Raw genomic sequence first — 21,890 nt, 5'->3', positions numbered from 1 at the left:
TATCAATATTAATGTTTTCCAACTTAATTGAGGTATAACTCCATTATATATACTTAAAGTATGCAGTGTAATGATTTTATCTATGTATGCACTGTGAAATGATTCCCACAATAAAGGTAATTCATACCTGTCACTTCACATTTTTGTGTGTTTGTGTGGGAAAATGCTTAAGATTTACTCTCAACAAATTTCAAGTATACAACACAGTATTATTAACTTTAGTCATCATGCTGTTCTTATTCATCTTATAACTGAAAGCTTATACCTTTTGACCAACATCTTCCCATTTCCTCTACCTCCCAACCCCTGGCAACCATCATTCTACCCTCTGTTTCTCTGAGTTTGACTGTTTTTTGTTAGATTCCAGGTATAAGGGATTCAATACAGTATTTGTGCTTCTCTGACTGATTTATTTCACTTTGTATAATGCCTTCAAGGTCTGTCTATGATGTTGGACATGGCAGGATTTTCTTCTTTCTCATAGCTAAGTAGTATTCCATTGTGTGTATGTATGCTACATCTTCTTTATCCATTCATCTTTAGACAGACACTTAAGTTGTTTCCATGCCTTGGCTATTGTGAATAATACTGCAGTGAACATGGGAGTGCGAATATATTTTCAAGATCCTGACTTCATTTCCTTTGGATATATACATGTAAGTAGGATTACTAGATCATATGATAGTTCTGTTTTAAATTTTTGAGGAATTGCCATACTGTTTTCCATAGCGGCTGTAGCAATTTACATTCCTACCAACAGCATACAAGAATTCCCTTTCCTCTGTGTCCTTGCCAACACCAAGTTCTTATCTTTTTGATAGTAGCCATCTGACAGATGAAGTGATGATATCTCATTGTAGTTTTGATTTACATTTCCCTGATGATTAGCAGTGTTGAGTGCCTTTTCATGTATCTGTTGGCCTTTTGTATACTTTCTTTGGAGAAATGCCTACTCAGGTCTGTGACATCATGACTTATAATAGGAAACATGTATTTGGTCTTTGTCTCTATTTCTGGCACAGAGCTCTCAAAATCCTTGGCATTTTCTAAGTGATGAGAACATTAAAGGTGTCTCTTGTTAGGTTAATGAAATGACTTTTGGACTGAACCTAAGGATGGGGCTGGTTGCCAGGAAAACCAGACACTATTTAGAGGGTTGAACTTTCAGTCCCATACCCCTGACCTCCAGGGAAGGGGACGGAGCTGGAGGTTGAAACAGTGGCCAGTGGCCAGTGATTTAGTCAGTCATGATTATGTACTGAGGCTTTCATAAAAACCTCCAAAGGACAGGGATCTGGAGAGCTTCCAGATTGGTGAATACATGGAGAGCCACAGAGAGTGGCTTACTTAGAGAGGGCCTGGGAACTGAGACCTTTGACCATACCTTGCCTTATGCATCTCTTCCTTCTGGTTCCTGAGTAATATACTTTTATAATAAACCAATAATCTAGATAGTAAATGGGTTTCCAGAATTCTGTGAGGTATTCTAGCAAATCAATAAAACCTGAGGAGGAGGTCTGGGAAACTGATCTATAGCCCATCTCTCAGAAGCTCAGATGACAAGCTGGACTTGTGGTTGGTGTCTAAAGTGCATGTTTTTATAGTGGGGGTAGGACAGTCTTGTAGGACCGAGCCCTTAACCTGTGAGATCTGACACCATCTTCAGATAGATAAGATAGGTGTTCCATTTCATTCTTTTGCACGTGGATATTCAGTTTTCCCAATCTCTTACTAAAGAGACTCTCCCCATTTTGCATTCTTGGTGCCTTTGTCAAAGATTTGTTGACTGTATATATGTGTGTTTATTTCTGGGCTATCTATTCTCTTCCTTTAGTCTATGTGTCTTCTTTTTTATGCCAGTGCCATACCATTTTGACTATTAGTATTTAAAATCAGAAAGTGTAATACCTCCAGCTTTGTTCCTTCTCCTCAAAATTTCTTTGGCTATTGAGTCTTTGTGGCTTCTTATTTTTATTTTATTTATTTTGGCCACACTGCACAGTTTGTCGGATCTTAGTTCCCCAACCAGAGACTGAACCCAGGCCCATGGCAATGAGAGCACTGAGTCTAACCACTGGACCACCAGGGAATCCATTCCTTTTTTATTTTATTTGTAATAATTTTATACAGGCTGAGAAGCAGTAGTGAAGTTTATGTATTCTGTCTACCAGAAGGAAGAAGGACAAAATTCAAGGGTCCAGAATTTTCCCCACATATTATCATAATTCTTTCAGGCTTCAAAGGATTTCCATATGAATTGTGTCATGTGATCCTTGAAACCACTTGTAAGGGTAGGTAGAACATCTAGATGATCATTGTATAAAACAGGTTCAGGTTAAATACTTGGCCAGTTATTTCCTGAAATGATACGTATAGTCTGTTAATTTTAAAAATCCTTTATGTGGGGCCTAGTACTTGCTGGTCTTAGCTAAAGGCCCTTGCTCGGACTTGCTCACAATCTTGAAATCTGCATAGAAATCACTATGACCCCAAAGAGATATGATTCCTAATCTGACACTTATAGACCCATAAATGTCTATAATGACACATATGACTGAAATGTTCACTGAAAATGTCCTCCAAAATTATAGGCTTATATTATTGGAAGAATTAGTATCTTAATTAACCTCTTAACTAAAATTCATTGATTTAGCACCTGGCATATACACAGCATCACCATGTAACTATTGATTTGATGCAAGTAGACTGCTAACTGTAAGTTGTTTGACTAGGGGAAGTATCTTTATCTTTCTAGTTGTAAATTTTCTCCTATAAAAAGTAAGAGGATTAGGCATGGGATCACTAAATCCTAGATTAGAGGTGAAGCCATTAGTGATAGCTTATGATGGTTGGAGAGGGAAATAGCAACCCACTCCAGTATTCTTGCCTGGAAAATCCCATGGACGGAGGAGCCTGGTAGGCTACAGTCCATGGAGTCACAAAGAGGTGGACACAACTGAATGACTTCACTTTCACTTATGGTGGTTGGTGTCGGGTTCATGGCCTCTGAAGGAGAAGATTTCACTCTAGGACCGGAGACGCAGTCTCAGTCACTCAGAGCTTTGTGCAGCAGAGATTTTGTTAAAGTTGAAAGTATAGGGAAAGCTTCCAGCATAAGGAACTGGAAGTGGGTAGAAGAGTACCCACTTTGTTAGTATGAGCTGAGCATTATATACTTTTAAGTTGGCTGCTGAGAATAGATAAAAAGAATACTTCAAGGTTGTAAAAGTTTTACTGGACCCTTCCCCCACAACATACATCTTGAGAGAACATCAGGAAAAGTATAGCCAGGAGGAACAGGTGCCAGGTAACATGTCTCTGGGATTCAGTAGTGCCAGTCTTGAGAAAGAACAAAATCCCAGTTAAGATATATTGTTATAATTACAGTCATTAACTCAGAGCCTCAGAAAAGCATTTGCATGAGTAAGATATATCATTGTAATATTTATATAGGACTTAAGGGAAACAAGTCCTATGTGACTAAGGCAAAAGAATATCTGAAAGAATGCTTGCCTGCTCCTCAAGGGGCCTTGGACTCCCTATCAAGCTGCATAAGCTTTAACTCTCTCATTAGTATGAAGTCATGTTTAGCTTAGTGTAGAAATAGATGGATAAGTATAGAAATAATTGTGTATTCATGAGTTAGAATACACATATTTCCAAGCTCTGTCCTCTGAAGGGCCTGGAAGCAATGACACCCCAGTAGCAATGAGCACACGTAGCACCAAGTTTTTGATTTCTAATACCATTCTCTAGTGAGAGTAACCAGGACTCCTGAGAGAAATGGCTGTTCCTAAAACTGGGACAGGGAATGCACAAGATGAGTTTGGAGCATCTTGTAGTGCCAGAAAGTAAAGAAGTGCTTTAAAAAAACTAATGAGGGTATGTCAGAGGCACCAGTGCAACAGCTCCAAATGGCTAAAGCTGGAATAATTTGAGCAATGGAATAAATAATGTAGTATTGGATTATACCCCATGTTATGAAATAAATATCCATGAATCCATACTGATATAAATAATTGAACAAACAAATACATGGGGGAGGATTCTTCCCAAACAGAAGAATTCTAAAAAATTTATGTAGATACTCTGCCCTCAAGGAGATGGATCATAACTCTTTGACCCTTTAGTATGGGCAGAGCATAGTAACTTCCTTCCAAAGAAGACAATTTGGAAAAAAGAATAACTTTACAGTGGAGAAGCTTAACAAACACAAGCTCAACAGGTTAACATCATTAGTGGTAAATGATTAATAGTACGCTTGGTATGATGTGATGAGAATAGCCCTTCACCTCTGTAGTTTTTCTCCTGACAATGCAAAACCCTAGCCTCATCATGAGGGGAAAATATCAGACAATCACAAATTAAGGAATAGTCTACAAAATACTTAACTAGTACTCCTCACAACTGTCAAGATCATCGAAAACAAGGAAAGTGTAAGAGACTGTCACAGTCTAAAGCAGCCTAATAATAAAGGGCATGTGATATTCTCAGTGGGATCCTGCGATAGAAAAACAACATGAGGTATAAAGTAAATAAATCAGAAATAAAGTATGGAACTTAGGTCTTTCAAACTGTCAAGGTCCTGAAAGACAACAAAACATTGAAGAATTGACAAAGATTAGAGGAGATTAAGGATACATAACTACTAAATGTAATATAGGATCCTGGAACTAAAAGGGGAAATTGGTGGGAAAAGTGATGACAGTTGAATAAGTGGTTTAGTTAACAATTTTTTATGAATGTTAATTTCCTTGTTCCTTTGTTGGTATGTAAAGTCTTGCCTTTAGGGAATTTGGGCAAAAGTTATGTAAGAAATCTTTGTTTTAGTTTTTCAACTTTTATGAAAGAATGAAATCTGTTCCTCCCCCCCCCCAAAAAAAAACATAAAAAATTACTAAAGCAATCCAAATAGTAGAACACAGACATCTAGTACCATGATGTTTCGTAAGAAGACTCTTCACATGAGAGAATTTGCCTGCAAGGAAATCGAGAAAAAGAATGCTCTGAAGAGAGCTTTAAAATAAGTTTATTTAAAATCCACAGGGAAGGGAAGATGCTAGTTTGCATAGACACTGACTCCATACCACTCTCATCCTAACGCACTTTCATCTATGGGTTCTGGCAGATAGTGGAGACCTCAGGATCAGTTTGAAGCCTGACAGAAAGAGCAGGTACAGGTCTTCCTCACTATCTGGCTAAATCAATGGTTCTTAAACTTTACCATGCATCAGGAGGACTTACTAAAATTTCTGATTCAGTAAGTCTGGGGTGGGGTTTGAGAATTTCTGTCACATCCCAGATGAAACTGATGTTTCTGGCTCAAGAGCCAAATTTTGAGAAACACTGGGCCAGGCAAGAGTCTGGAGACCAGTATTGGAGACTCCTCATAAAAGGCAATGTGCAGGAAAGGGTTAGCTGACTCCTGTAACCATAATAGTCCTTCCCATATCCCCCAAAATAAAGAATTAAAACCAACCAGAATATGGGGAACAAATCTTCTGTACAGAAAAATTCCAAATAACTTATGTATGTATTGCCCTCTCAAGGAGGGTATGACTCCAGGCCTGAGACTGTTTATCCTCAGGAAGGCCAGGTGGCATCCTTAACCCATGTCTGGTGTCTGAGAATTTGGATTTGGGGAGGGTTCTTACCACCCTGATAAGAGTAGCTCCCTGAGACGAAACTGTATAACCATGTGGGTTTGTTTTTTTAAATTATGCTTGTAAAGGAATTTATCCATTTCCTGTAAATTATGGAATCTAGTATCTTATATTTATTTATTCTTAGTTTTGACTGTGCTGGGTCTTCACTGCTATATGCAGGCTTTCTTTAGTCGTGGTGGGCGGGGACTCCTCTCAAGTTGCAGGGCATGGGCTTCTCTTTATGGTGGCTTCTCTTGTTGCAGAGCTTGGGCTCCTGAGTGCGGGCTCAGTAGTCGTGGTGCTTGGGTTTAGTTGCCCCATGGCATGTGGAATCTTCCCAGACCAGGAATCGAACCTATGTTCCCTTCATTATCAAGTGGATTCTTAACCAGTGAAGTGTAACCATGTGTGTTTTATATTGAACACCTGCTTTCCTTTTGGGAGCCTGGAATTTTGATATATGCTAGGGCTACGTAACTAGCCCTCATTACAAACCTGAGTGGAAAGATGTGACAATCTTCTGACTGCTTCTGTCTTAGGGGAAAAAGAAGCAAGGTTTAGTAGTCATGAATTTAAGATGTCAGGTGGTATTTTTCTCTCGCCCTATTTGAGTGTTTGAGTGAAGACACATAACAAAGGTAATACCCAAGCAAGTATGCGGGAAAGGGCAATGGAATCCAGAGTGCAAGGTAGGGTATGGATATAATGTTGGACCATGGGTTTTAGACCAGGTGGGTTAAGAAGTGAAGATAGAGCAGGCTGATGAAGCTTCCCTGGTGGTCCAATGGTTAAGAATCTGCCTGCTAATGCAGGGGACGTGGGTTCAGCCCCTGGTATGGGAATATCCCACATGCCGCAGAGCAGCTGAGCCCATGTGCCACACCTGCTGAAGCCTGCGTGCCTAGAGCCTGTGCTCTGCAACAAAAGAAGCCATTGCAGTGAGAGGCTTGCACACTGCAACCAAGAGTAGCCCACCCCTGCCCTGAAGCAACTAGAGACAAAAAAACCCACACAAAGCAACAAAGACCCAGCACAACGCCCCACCCCCCAAAAAAGAGGAGGTTGATGGAGGGCACACAGGGGAGTCAAAAAACTGTTGGAGTTAAGAGTACTGGAGTAAGTGTGCTGGAAAGATAAGAGATGTTTTTGGAGAGTAAGATGCTTGAAATCAAGGTTTTGATGATAATGACATAGGTAGATTATAGGATCATTGGGGTGAGAAGGTCATTGAACTGAGAGGCCAGGTGGTAAAGGTCTACCTCAACACTTATACTCATTCTCCCATCCTCCTTAATATCAGAACCTTGATTTTTACCTGGGCACATTGCCTCTCTGTATAAGGATACATTTCGTAGCCATTCTGGTAGCTAGATATATGTGACTAAATACTCCCAATGAGATCCAAGTGGCAATGTTCTGTGGAAGGCAGTGTTCTCCTAGGAAGCTGCCTTAAGAGAAAGGAAACTATATTTTTCTTTCCTTTTGTGTAGAATGTCCATATAATGGCTGGAGCTCCAGCAGCCATCCTGGGCCATAAGACAGAAGCCATATGCTGATAGTGGAGCAGAAAGAGATGCTGTGGAACTGCTCTACCATTTCAGGACTGTCTTCCTCCAGACTTTTTAATATGAGGGGGAAATAAACTTTAACCTTGTTTAACCCACTGTTACTTTGGGTTACTGTTACTAATCCTAACTAATACATTGGAGGGGTGAAAGTGTTACTTACATAATTGTGGAAATCAACTACAGAATAAGGTTATACATCCATGTTTATAGCAGCATTATTTACAATAGCCCAAACATGGAAACAACCAAAGTGTTCATTTGTGGAGAAATAAAGAACATGTGGTGTATATACACAAAGGTATATTATTTAGCAATAAAAATAAAGGAAATCCTGCCTCTGCGACAACATGGATGGATCTTGAAGGCATTATGCTAAGTGAAGTAAGACAAAGAAAGAAATAGCATATGATCTCAGTTATATGTGGAATCTAGAAAATAAAACACTTCAATCACAGATGCACAGAGAAGACTGGTAGTTGGCAGAGGCAGGACATGGGCAAAATGGGCAAAGGAGGTCTAAAAGTAAGTGTACCATGCTTGGTAGCTCAGTCATGTCTGACTCTTTGCAACCTCGTGGACTGTATAGCCCGCCAGCCTCCTCTGTCCATGGGGATTGTCCAGGCATGGGAATCATGGTGGATTCTTTACCTCCTGAGCCATCAGGGAAGCCCCTAAAGGTAAATACTTCCAGTTATAAAATAAGTCCTGGGGATATATTGTACACCATGGTGACTATAATTAACAATATTCTGTTGTACGTTTGAAAGTTGCTAACAGAGTAGATCTTTAAAGCTCTCATCACAAGAAAAAAACTTTATTAACTATTTGTAGTGATAGATCTTAACTATACTTACTGTGGTGATCACTTAATAGTATATGCATAAATCATTATATTGTACTTGAAACTTTGTATATTTGTATACACTTGAAATTGTAGATTTGAAACTAACATAATGCATGTCAGTGATATATCAATAAAAAACTGAGGTTAAAAAAAAGTGCTGAAAAAATCAACTACAGGAGTAATATGTATAGAGAAAGGTGGAAAGCTTGGTGCTCAAATCTTCACTGAATGAAGAGTAAACAGGAGGTCTCTAAATAACTTCAAATAGAAGAGACAGTAGGTACTTTAAAGAAGCTGGGGAATGTGACAAAACATGAAGAAACAGTAGTGAGGTGTCAGGGAATGTTTCACGGGAGGATTCCTACATGCTGTCTCTCATGAGTCCTTTGTCCCTCTTCAAGCGGAACAGCACGCTGCTCCCAGGGACTGAGGTCATTGTGTGAGGCAGGCTTGGGTCTCCTTTAGTAAACATTCTCTTTAGGACAAAACTGCTTAGTCTCGTCCCCCTTTCTTGAGATATGGATTGTGTCCTGACCTTGTGACTAACATTACCCCTTGTTCCCTTGGTAACAGTTGCTGTACATTTGGTTTTGTGATCTCTATCATTCCCGAAAGAAGTTTCTTATACCACAGCCTATATATACTCATAGAAAAATCATTAAAGCACCTTTGCTCCATCAGAGCTTAGGTCCCCGGGTCTTTTTTTGTCTCTCTCTCTCTTTCCCTCTTTTACTTTCTTATCGTCGACTCCATACCACCAGGTTCCGGTCCATTAAAGGACCCCAACAGTGAGGACCAGGACAGCAAGGAGGATCAAGGAAGACTTGTCGCCCATCTTCTTTCCTGTGCTGAGACTGACTTTTTAAATCCTGTGTTTGATCGAAGAGATAAGTTATAGACAGGACATATCACTTGTGTTTCAAACCAAACAGAATATTAGAGATGACATACTGACTCAGATCAAAGATTTATCCAAGAGTATTTTCTGGAAGAACGTGCTTGGCCCACAAACATTTCAAAGTGTTAAGAACCCCTCAGTCTCCTGATCACTTTTTGTTAAAATGGTAAAGTATTATTCACTATTTTATTTACTTTTTAAAAAACTCATTCATACTGTTATCTCCCATGTTGAATTTATTTAATTAACTAATCACTAATTTACTGAGGTCTTACTATGTTTCAGACACTATATTGGGTACTAGGAACATACAAATTAATTATAAAGTATTTTTCTCAAAGGAATTTACTAGTTCAAAGAAGAACTAGGTGAGAGACACAATTGATATTATGTAGTGTGACTGTGATATTCATCATGTATAATTGAGCAATATACCAAGTGTGGTGCAGGCATAAAGATAAGTCACCTGTTTCATCCTGGAAATCAAGAGGAGATTTCTGGAAGAGATAACAGACAAAATGAATCTTGAAGGTGAAATATGAAATAGGCTGGAACATGTAACAGGAGGAGGGAACAGCATGACAATGTATATAGAAGCATGGTAAAAACACAGCACTTTGGTAAATTCCAATAGGCAGTCTGGAGGATGTTTATATAGTATATTTTATATTACTATTGATAAAATTAACAATGCAGAGATCCAATATTGAGTAAAATTATCTCATTCATGAATGTACTTGTCATTGATATATCATACAGTTTGCTAGTGGAGACGATTGGCTTAATATACCTAGCCACAAGAGAGACATTAACTGAGTGTCTTAAGAAAAGGTGTCTTTGGCCTCCCATTACCATTTTCTCCTCTCCGCACCTGTAGCCTGTGCTTATTCAGCAAAGGGGAAAATTGCTATGTAAGTTACAGTGTGCTTGATCACAGCAGCTTTATTTGTAGACTAATCAAGGGAAAAGACAGCAACTTAAATGAATGGGACTGTCCAACAGAGCTTCTTCTCTGAGAAAATTCCACTAGACTGTGGCTCTGGGTCAAATCCTGAACCAAAGGAATATGTTTCTTTTTTCTTTACTAATTTAAGATTTTTAGAATAGTTTTAAGAGAAACTTGGGAAGATAGTATAGGGCCCCTGTATATCCCACATCCAATTTACTTTATTGTTAACATTTTACATTATTGTGGTACATTTGTCACAACCAATAAACCAATCAGTACACTGTTATTAACCAAAATCCATACTTTATTAACACTTCTTCAGTTTTTACTTCTTGTCCTTCTTATTTTCCAAGACCCATCTAAGATACATTGCATTTAGATATCAGGTCTCCTTAGGCTCCTCTATACTACAGCAGTTTCAGACCTTCCTGTTTCTTTGATGAGCTTGACAGTTTTGAGATGGTCAGGTATTTTGTAAGATATTCTTGAACTTGGGTTTCTCTGATGTTTTCCTCACAGGTAGACTGGGTTATGGTTTTAGGGGGGAAGACCATAGATGCTAAGTACCTTTCTCATCACATCATATCAAGAGTACATACTGTCAACATGACCTCACTGTTGATGTTAATCTTGATCACCCAGTTGAGGTAGTGTTTGTTGGACTTCTCCACTGCAAAGTTATTCCCCCCGCTTTTCATACTGTTCCCTTTGGAAGGAAGTCACTCTCTGCAGCCTATACTTAAGGAGTGGGGAATTATGCTTCAACTCCTTGAGGGTACTGTAGTTATGTAAATGTTCAGAATTCTTCTTTGGGAGTTTTGTCTGTTCTGCCCTATTTATTACTCAATCACTTATTTATATCAGTATGGACTCATGGGCATTTTTAATACTTTATATTGTAATCCAGTACTAGTGAGGCAGGAGGTAGATAACCGTGCCCCCGCCCCACCCAGTAAAGTGATTGGAGATTTATTCCCTGTGAACTGAAACTCCAAGACAAGAATATCGAGACAATTGAGGGAAGAGGTTGAGCCCTGCCCAGGCCATGTATTTCTTATTCTTGAAGCCAGGAGACCTCCTGACCACACATTCACAGAAAGTCTCCTTGAAGGAGAGTGCTAAGGGATGCTCAACCCATAGGCCTTTTCCATAGACTCCATCTTGGCACACACGGGAGGATCCTGAGATATACCAAATATGAACACCAAACCAGGCAAATCAAAATGATTGGCCGAAAGAAACTGGAAGAAATGGCCCATAAAAGTAATTCAAATTGCCACGAAGGCACAACTCAGGGACGGTCTCTCTGTCTATGTATCTATCCACACATATGGTACTCTTTTTCTTCCTAATAAATACTTTTGCTGGTTTCACTACTTTCTCTCTTTGTGGGAATTCTTTTCTGCAAAGCTGAAGAGCCAGGGCCTTGTCACTGACGACTGGCCTAGTGGCTAGGATTTGGTGCTTTCACCATCATGATCCAGCCTCAGTCTCTGGCTGGGAACCAAAACCCCACTTCAAGCTGCTGCAGGCCTAGGCCACTCGAGATCACTAGATTATTTATACTGTTATTCAGCTTTGGCCACTGGGACCATTTTCAGTTGGTTCCTGTGTCCCTATGACATACTCCCACCAGTTTGCTTTTTTTTTTCATTTATTTTTATTAGTTGGAGGCTAATTACTTAACAACATTGCAGTGGGTTTTGTCATACATTGATATGAATCAGCCAAGGAGTTACATATATTTTCTGGTACTACAAGAAAGCTTTCTCTCTCTCTTTTTTTTTTTTTTTGTATAATATAATTAGGAAAATGATATTACTTTTTAATATAATTACAAAAGAAAGATGTGGTAAATTGATGAGTATTAATCAGTAACTGGGGCTTCCCAGATGACTCAGCAGTAAAGAATTCACCTGCAATCCAGGAGACACTGGAGATATGGATTTGATCCCTGGCTGGGAAGATCCCCTGGAGAAGGAAATGGCAACCCACTTCAGTATTCATGCCTGGGAAATCCCATGGACAGAGAAGCCTGGTGGGTTACAGTCCATAGGGTCAAAAGAGTCTTAGCAACTAAACAACATGACTTAGCAACTAAACAACAACGACAACAAGGTCAGTAACTAGGGCTTTGTATCTTGAGTTTGTTTTGAGTTCACTTTCCTATTCACATCTGACTTTTAGCTTGGTTTACGATGATGGGCTTTTTTTTGGTAAACTTTCATATCATACATAAAGTGAGAGAGTCAATGAACTTAGAATTACATGCTTTTTATTTAAAGAGGAAAGTGGAGTATTTATTACTGATAACTAGGAATTATGTTGTCAAAGGACTATTAATTCAACAAACTTACACACTAAAAGAGGAAAATGTATATGTTAAAAGAAGGAAATGAAAAAGAAGTGGCTTTTCATTTACTCTTGCACCAGAATAGTCTGCAGATTAGAAAATGCTAGGTCCATTTTAGAGAATTTACTGTATAGCAAAAGGAACCCTATTCAGTGCTCTGTGGTAACCTAAATGGGGAAGAAAATCCAAAAACAGAGGGCATATATGTATACATATAGCTGATTCACTTTGCTGTACAGTAGAAACTAACAAAACATTGTAAAGCAACTACTCCAATTAAAAAAAAAAATACTAGGTCCATTTTAATAGAAGATAAATCCCAAGTATCACAAGAATTATGGAAGGCAAAAGACCTTCTCATTCTCAAAAAGTTTTTCCACAGGCAAAATAGCAGGGAATTGTACACATATTAATAGTTTTATGATTAAGAAGAAGTTGTAGTTCTCACATTTCTGGTTCTCTTATTTATACTGGGAAAGCAGATAATTTCTAATGTTGTTTCTTCAGCTGGTCAAACGTATTCTTTTGTTAAGTCATAGACAGCAATCCCAAAATGTATTACACAACAGCGTCTTTATGAACACACACTTGATGGGTACATCCAGTACCTTTCTTCATGAAATTCAGTTTGCCCAACAGTTAACATTGAGTTAACTTCTCTGAGGCAGAAGAACAGAGCAACACTACTATGGATGAGAAAACAGACTCAACAGCAGCTCTTGGACATAAACTGGAGTCCCTGATTTTCATTTCATTTGCTTTGTTTTTCATAACTTGCAATTTCTGACATAACTGTTAAAAGTAGAATACCCCCTATATTTAGTTATCATCAATTTTAATTTATTACATAACTGGCCTCTTTGAATTACCTTGACTTTCTGAGTGTGGGAGGGTATGGAGGGGAGAAAGTAGGAGTTGGGGGTGGGGGGGAAATCCAGTCACATTTGTAGGTCATACTATAGCAGTTGATGGCTACTTATCACAGTTCCTAAGATAAAGTCTTGTATCCTAATATGAGAACTGAGAGATCAAAAAGGACTGGACTGCTAATTTAAAATCCCAGTTTTTCCAGTCAGGTTGAGCCTGTTGGCAGCTGCTAGATTGTTAGAACGATCCATGAGCCTAGATAGTTGAAGGTAGTTCTCAGTGAGAAAACAGAGATGTGTTGCTTAGGGGAAAAGAAGAAAAATGACCAGCTATCAGATATACTAGTGAATAGATAGTGAAATGAAATGTTTAAGTGTCTATATGTCTTATCTTAGGTGTGTACAACAGTTATAAGACCATTTTTTTCCCCTCTTATCTCTCAGGAAAAATGCATTTAGTTATATATTCAAAACAACAAAAGATTCAGCTTCTAGTAGAACACCAAATACTGTCAGAAGCACAGTTACATGGAGTCACCCATTTCTTATGTAGATATTGGCTTATGTTCCCCACCACAATATTTGATAAACAACGGCACACATTTATTAAGCACCTGCCACATGCCAGGAATTCTGCTAAGGAGAAACAAAGATGACTAAAAGAGTATCTAAGCTCATGGTCCAGGAATGACTGGAAGGAAAATGTAATGAGTCATAAGAATAAGGGAAGTAAGTCAATACAAATGAAATGCTGAGATTTCACTGTAGGGAAAAGAGGAAAAAGAATGAATGCTTTGGAAAGAGAAAGAAAAGTAGATTTCTGGACAATATGAAAGATCTCTTTTTGGACAATGAACATTGTTGAATCTTGTCAGGCTCCAAAGGCATCTGCAGATTCAGCTTTCAAAGAAAACTGGGACCATGACAATGGAACAGCTACAGATAGGTTATAATCATAGCAAAGAAAACAACAGCCAACATAAACTTGGCCATTGTTATTGTCGAAGTCTTGGAATTATCGGTTTCAACTATTCTTGTCATTAGTGGCTTCCTGATACGATCTTCTGTGGTGAGGATCACTTTCCGAGCTCTATCCCACTTTCCAGGACCCTGTAGACGATACTGCATTGGAGTACAGGGTCCCCAAAATAACTGGAATGCTAGTTTGGGGTCAGTGAAGGCCAGGGACAGCAGATTGGGCTTGACGCCCACCAGATCAGCAAGCTCATCCATGGTACTTATATAGTCTCCCTGAATGGTATGGCGTTGGCTTTCCACAAACCTGAAGCAGAGAAGACAGAAACCACGGCCTATTAACAATTCAATCAATCAGTGCTTTCTGAGTGTCTGCTATTGGCTCAATATGGGGATAGGAACTGTAGAAAACAGAGAAGAAAGCTAAGACCCTGTCTCTATCCTTAAGGACCTTATTTTTTTTTTTTTTTTTTTTTTTTTTTTTTAGGACCTTATAATCTATTGGAGTAGACAGGTACACATGAAACAGAGAAGAATTTAAGACTTTGTTAAATCATGTGGTTTTAGGCTGATAAATAGAAATGTAGAGGAGGGTAGTTGAAACAGAGCTATGATAAGTTCTTGAAGGATATGGAAGAAATAGATAAAGTAAGAACAAAGAGGAGAGCATTACAAGTCAAGGGAATGGCACAGTGAAGGAAGAAAGCAAGAATGAGGATAGAATGTGAGCACAGAATATTCGTGGGCACTACCTACAGTAGAGGAAGCATGTTGTAGAAAATAAGGGTGGACATATGGAAGCAAACATAGCAGATCGAGATACAGAGGACTCTGATGTTGTCAGAAAGAACGCACCACAAAAATTCTCAAGTTTGGGATCCTCACTTACTTTATGAGGGAGGTGATGGTAGAGTCCAAAGGGCAGGACTTCCCAGGACCAACATTAATTTGGAATCCTGAAAGGAGGGGGAGGATGACTTATCCTACAAGTTTCCTCTAAATGGAACCAGATGGAATGATTACACCAAGTGCAGATTTGAAGAGCAAAATGGGCTTTGGGGAGAGAAAATGTGGCAACAGTACAATACCTATGTGAAAAGTACATGCTGAGTCGCTTCAGTCATGTCCGACTCTTTGCGACGCTATGGACTGCAGCCCACCAGGCTCCTCAGTCCATGGGGTTCTCCAGGCAAGAATACTGGAGTGGGTTGCCATGCCCTCCACCAGGGGATCTTCTCCACCCAGGAATTGAACCCACATCTCTTACATCTCCTGCATTGGCAGGTGGGTTCTTTACCACTAGTGCCATCTGGGAAGCCAGTGGGATTTAAGAGCTAACTGATGACTTTCTCTTTTTACTTTCTCTACAAAAAGAAAGAACAGTGGGGCAGAAAAAAATAAGAGAAAAGTCAAGTCAGGTTAACTGTGATTAGATGGGCTTACTAGAAATCCAAAAAGGACAGGAAAAGGAACTTCCCTGGCAGCCCAGTGGTTAAAACTCTGCACTTCCAATGCAGGGCAGCGGGGAGAGGAAAGGAGGGTATGGGGTCAATCCCTGGTCAGGGAACTAAGATCCCACATGCTGTACAGCCAAAACAAATTTTTTAAAATAAAAATAGAAATGCCAAAAGAAACTATAAAAAACAGGGCAGGAAAAATGATAGAAAATAAATTTGAAATAGAACTGGTAAGATAGAATTCCTGAGGAACTGATAGATAGGCAAAGGAATTTATGAAATGGGACTAAAGTTTAGAATAGAAGAAGGTAAGACAGGAAAGAATTTGAGAGTTTTCCCTTATGGGTGTTGTGTTAGCTCATGGGTTTACAGGCATGTAGTGGGTCAACAACTGTAGTATTCAGGGAGATGTCACAGAGATACACTAGTACCTGCTTTGTAGGATTGTTTCAAGAATTAAATAAGCTCATACATGTAAAACACTTAGTATTTGCACAAAGTTGACCCTCAATAAAGGTTAAATATTATCCTTAGGCACTGCTCACAGTCGGAAGGTAAGTCAAAGGAAAGAAGGAGGAAAATTGACATGGGGTAATAATAAATATATTGAAATAATATAATAAATAAATAAATAAATATAATCAATAAATATAATTGATAATAAATACATACTAAATAATAAACATAATAAAATATTTAAATAATATAATATTGTGACCCCATGGACTGTAGCCCACCAGGCTCCTCTGTCCGTGGAATTCTCCAGGCAAAAATCCTGGAGTGGGTAGCCATTCCCTTCTCCAGGGGGTCTTTCCAACCCAGGGATGGAACTCAAGTCTCCTGTACTGCAGGAAGATTATTCACCATCTGAGCCACCTAGGAAGCCCAATAATAAATATAATGAATAATGAAAATAATAAATAGTGCCAGGGAAAGAAAGCACTCCAAGCAGGAAGAGGTGTTAAAAAGCACGAAACAGTAGTGAAAGAAAAATTAAGTTGTTCATAGATAACTCTTAAGAGAGCAATTGCAGGAATAAGGATGGAAGTTACAATGGAAGGAGAAAAGGGTGCCAAGTGAAAGCATGGAATACAGAATGTTTATATTGCTGAAGCTTGGCAGTGAAAGGAAGGAGGAAAACAGGGGGGCACCTAGAAAGGGTATCAGGGTTAAATAAAAACTTTCTCCTCCTCCCCACACTGGTATAATCACATAACTGAAGAAAAGCATGTCTTTGGGCATGGGGTGATTGTGCCTCTGACTTTTAGGACTTGATCAACATCAACTTTGTTCAAATAAAAATCACCCAGTGAATAAGCTTAAGTTCTGAAACTCAGATTGCTAAATAAGCACTGAGCACCACCTTCCCAGATCATATAGACTATTCATACCAAGAGCGACTGTGGCCTCAGTATGCTGTCACAGGCCAGCCAGCAAATGACCTCTGCAGATCTGCAAGTCTACCTACAGATTTGTAATTTGACCGTATCTACCTCTCATTAATTCATCGCTGCCCCTCCTTTCTCTGGCAGCCAGTGATTCTTGCCAAAATAACATACCTGGTTTTCTCTCCATGTGCTTTTTACTACTTGACTTTTCTTTTAGGCCCTACACATAGGATTTTCTTCAGCTCTTCTCTCCTTTCCCATCCATACTCAAATCATTTGGTGGTATTTCTCTATTCTGTTGTCACAGACTATTATTTCCTTTCCTTCAAAATATCTAAATCCTTAAATGAACACAAGGAAAATAAATATAGTACAACATTGCCCTTATTAAGAATTGAGTGGGAAAAATTGGGAGAATTCTTACTGTTTTGCCATAGCTTCGTGACCCTTAGCTATTTCTGTCATCATTTCACCTTTTGGGGGCAATGTCTTTAACCCTAAAGAGAAAAAAAATAAAAAGTTTAAGTGTAAAATTACCTCAGTATGAATAATAATCCTATTAACAATTACCATGCTCTGGAGAACTGGAGGGAATACAGGCTAGTTTTCTGTACCAAGGAAGTTACACATTCAGTTGATCACCTTACCCTTCCACCACCAGAATATAATCATATTAACTTTGGTAGCTTACTCTTTCCCACTTTGTCTTTGGAAGAAATTTCTCCTAATCTGCTTTCCAACCAATATCTGCCTCCTCCCTAAAATAGTCTTTCAAATGGGAAATGAGATATGGACATGAGAAAATGATAAAAAAGTATATGAAAAATTAGGCTCAAAGTAAAAGGGTGGGAGGATGATGGGAAACACATCTGTACTCAGACTCAGTCACAAAGGGGCTTTATACCACAGAGAGAAGGAAGTAAAAATAAACTGTCAATCTGTTTTATGCCTTAAGTCCCTTGGGAAATAAACCTTACCTTATAAACTTTTTTATTTGGTGAGAGTGAGGGGTAAGGTCAAAGGCAATTCATAATACCCAGTCTTAACAAATACATTTATGCACCAATGCACAGAGTTCCAGTAGCAGGCATTTAACACCAACACCAAGGACATGGCTAGACAAAGGTAAGAAAGCACTAACATGGAAACTCTCAATTTCAATGATTAGCTTTATGCCCAGAACTTATAGGTACTATGCCATATAGAAAATTTGAGCCAACTCTAAAGGTACTCAGACCTTATGCCTTTGCTTCTGCTGTTTTCTCTGTCTTTTTTTGCCTTCCCCTTTATTCCTTATTTGTGTAGAAAAAGCCTGTTCATTTCCTCCCTTGGTTGTATCCAACTCTAAACCCAACTCTAAAGTGAAGCCCAGCCTGCTACAGTCCATGGGGTTGCAAAGAGTCAGACGCGACTTAGGGACTGAACAACAACTGTAGAGTTCAGAAAACCACCAAAGCTGAACTTGCATTCATTGAATAGAGATTTATTGGCTGCCTCCCATGTGCTAGGCATTGGTCTAGTCTTGGAAGACAAAGGCAAATAAACTTGATTCTTTCATTTAAAGAACTTTCAGGGGACTTCCCTGGTGGTCTAGTGGTTCAGAATCTGTCTGCCAATGCAGGGGATGTGGGTTCAATCCCTGGTTAGGGAACTCAGAACCCACATGCAGCAGAGAGGCTAAGCCCTCGCACCACAACTAGAGAAGCCTGTGCCCTGCAAGGAGGACCCAAGGCAGCCAGAAAAACAAAGAGCTATGTTTGCTCTTAGTGGGTTAAGCCAGCTAGAAGATCTAGAAGATTGTAGGATCTAGAAGATGAGAGGATATATGGTAAAAGTAGTGAAAGAGGGGCCTGAAAAACCAGCATGTGAAGTAACTTGTGAAGGAACTTGAATGCCATGCTATGACATAATGCCTCCTTGTGATCCAGAGAATTGTTTCACTTCATATGGTTTGCAAAGGAAGAAAGTTACTAAATGAAAGTGCAATCCTTGTAAGGTCTCTTGAGAGGTTACAAAAGAGACAAAGATAAAAGAAAACTAGATTTTGGTCAAGGCAAGCAAGCAGACTCAGTGTTCCAGAAAAGGTGTAATATTTCCTTAACAAGAGAAGAGTAATTCTAGAGAACAAAGGAAGAAAGGAAATGGGACTTGTTAGGAAAGAACACGTCAGGCAAGAAGACAGGCTGAGCTGGGCATGTGTGAAACTAGCTGATTCTAAAGGCGTAAAGTCAGCACAGTGAGGGTATAATTCAGAGATGAGAAAGGCAAGAATTTGGTAGGTAGAGTGTAGGGGTATGAGTCTTAGAAAAAACTCAGGGTTCCTTTTGGAAGTTTGATAAATTTATAGGGATTCTCTGATGATTCTTTCTTCCAGTGTTGAAAGCTGGAGGACTTAGCACTAAACTCTGCTAGCATAGATAACTGGGCTTTTTATACTATTCCCCTAAAAGCCCTTAATCCCACAGCCATAATGCAGAATCTTCCAAATGCTTTTTCCCTAATCCTCTCAATAGTTCACTTATTCTGGAAGAGTCTCAGTTGTTTGTTCAAAGTATACTAAGGTGCTGTGGCCTATTTTAATGCAACTTTTTCCTCTTACTTAACTGACCCACGTAAAAGACCCACTTAATATGACTGGAGTTAGCTAACTTAATGGGTTACTTGCATTGGATTGCTGGTCCAGCGCTCAAGGAATACAAATCTACTGGATAGAATTAAAGAAATAAGAAATGAAAGAACTCTGGGAGTCCCTGGGAGTCCCTGTGGTTAGGACTCCATGCTTCCAATGCAGGGGGCATGGGTTTGATCCCTGGTGGGGAACTATGATCCTATGTGCCCCATGGTGTGGCCAAAAAATGAAGAGAAAAAGAAGAAAAATGAAAGAACTTTGGGGAAATCTGGAAAAGATTTTTTTTTTTTTTTTTGCTAATCTTTTTAAAAAATTCATTTATTTAATTAGAGGCTAATTACTTCACAATATTGTGGTGGTTTTTGCCATACATTGTCATGAATCAGCCATGGGTGTACATGTGTCCCACCATCCTGAACCCCGCTCCCACCTCCCTCCCACCCCATCCCTCTGGTTTGTCCCAGGCCACCAGCTTTGAGTGCCCTGCTTCATGCATCAAACTTGCACTGGTCATCTATTTTACATATGGTAATATACATTTTCAATGCTCTTCTCTCATATCGTCCCACCCTTTCCTTCTCCCACATAGTCCAAAAGCCTGTTCTTTACATCTATGTCTCATTTACTGTCTTGCATATAGGGTCATCTTTATTGTCTTTCTAAATTCCCATATATATGCGATAATATACTATATTGGTGTTTCTCTTTCTGGCTTACTTCACTCTGTATAATAGGCTCCAGTTTCATCCACCTCATCAGAACTGACTCAAACGTATTCTCTTTAATGGCTGAGTAACATTTGACTGTGTATATGTACCACAACTTCCTTATCCATTCTTCTAGCAGTGGACATCTAGGTTGCTTCCATGTCCTGGCTATTGTAAACAGTGCTGCAATGAACACTGGGGTACATGTGTCTCTTTCAATTCTGGTTTCCTCAGTGTGTATGCCCAGCAGTGGGATTGCTAGGTCATATGGCAGTTCTATTTCCAGTTTTTTAAGGAATCTCTACACTGTTCTCCAGAGTGGCTGTACTAGATTTCACTCCCATCTATCACCATTGTTGCTTTTTCTCTACTACCATGAGGTCTTCACCAGGGAAGAAGCTGTAATTTTTATAAGAACTCTGAAACAGTTCAGTTTAGTCACTCAGTCGTGTCCGATCTTTGTGACCCAATGAATTGCAGCATGTCAGGCTCCCCTGTCCATCACCAACTCCCGAAGCTTACTCAAACTCATGTCCGTTGAGTCAGTGATGCCATCCAACCACCTCATCCTCTGTTATCCCCTTCTCCTCCTGTCTTCAATCTTTCCCAACATCAGGCCGTTTTCCAGTGAGTCACTTCTTCACATCAGGTGGCCAAAGTGTTGGAACTTCAGCTTCAGCATCAGTCCTTCCAATGAATATTCAGGACTGATTTCCCTTAGGATGGACTGGTTGGATCTCCTTGCAGTCCAAAAGACTCTCAAGAGTCTTCTCCAACACCACAGCTAAAAAGCAACAAGTCTTCAGCACTCAGCCTTCTTTATGGTCTCTCACAGCCATACATGACTCCTGGAAAAACAATAGCTTTGACTAGATGGACCTTTGTCAGCAAAGTAACGTCTCTGCTTTTTCATATGCTGTCTAGGTTTGTCATATCTTTTCTTCCAAAGAGCAAGCGTCTTTTAATTTCCTGGCTGCAGTCACCATCTGCAGTGATTTTGGAGCCCAAGAAAATAAAGTTTGTCACTGTTTCCATTGTTTCCCCATCTATTTGCCATGAAGGGAAGGGACTGGATGCCATGATCTCAGTTTTTTGAACGTTGAGTTTTAAGCCAACTTTCCCACTCTCCTCTTTCACTTTCATCAAGAGGCTCCTTAGTTTCTCTTCACTTTCTGCCATTGGGGCAGTGTCATCTGCATATCTGAGGTTATTGATATTTCTCCCGGCAATCTTGATTCCAGCTTGTGCTTCATCCAGCCTGGCATTTTGCATGATGTACTCTGCATATAAGTTAAATAAGCAGGATGACAATATACAGCCTTGATATACTCCTTTCCCAATTTGGAACCAGTCCGTTGTTCCATGTCTGGTTCTCACAGTTGCTTCTTGACCCTCACTCACTTATACACTCACTACAGATTTCTCAGGAGGCAGGTAAGATGGTCTGGTATTCCCATCTCTTTAAGAATTTTCCACAGTTTGCTGTGATCCACACAGTCAAAGGGGCTTCCCTGGTGGCTCAGCTGGTAAAGAATCCGCCTGCAATGCAGGAGAGCTTGCTTCAATCCCTGGGTTAGGAAGATCCCCTGGAGAAGGAAAAGGCTACCCACT

At 39.5% G+C, this 21,890-nt stretch overlaps 1 protein-coding gene across 1 annotated transcript in view; it reads right to left on the bottom strand.

The window, feature by feature from the left end:
- Nucleotides 1–10,265: 10,265 nt before the first annotated feature.
- Nucleotides 10,266–21,890, bottom strand: part of LOC133040825 (flavin-containing monooxygenase 5) — a 38,341-nt gene continuing 26,716 nt past the window's right edge. The window contains exons 9-10 of the mRNA XM_061121016.1: nucleotides 17,368–17,440; nucleotides 10,266–14,405 (exon numbers count right to left, since the gene is read on the bottom strand). Of these exons, the coding sequence (XP_060976999.1) occupies nucleotides 14,060–14,405; nucleotides 17,368–17,440 (419 nt within the window). The 3' untranslated portion in view covers nucleotides 10,266–14,059. The remainder of the gene's footprint in view (nucleotides 14,406–17,367; nucleotides 17,441–21,890) is intronic.

The sequence above is a fragment of the Dama dama genome, chromosome 20, assembly GCF_033118175.1.
Source record: "Dama dama isolate Ldn47 chromosome 20, ASM3311817v1, whole genome shotgun sequence".
NCBI lineage: Eukaryota > Metazoa > Chordata > Mammalia > Artiodactyla > Cervidae > Dama > Dama dama.
Note: the sequence above shows the minus strand (reverse complement) of the source record. Positions and strands in the feature narration are given on the sequence as shown.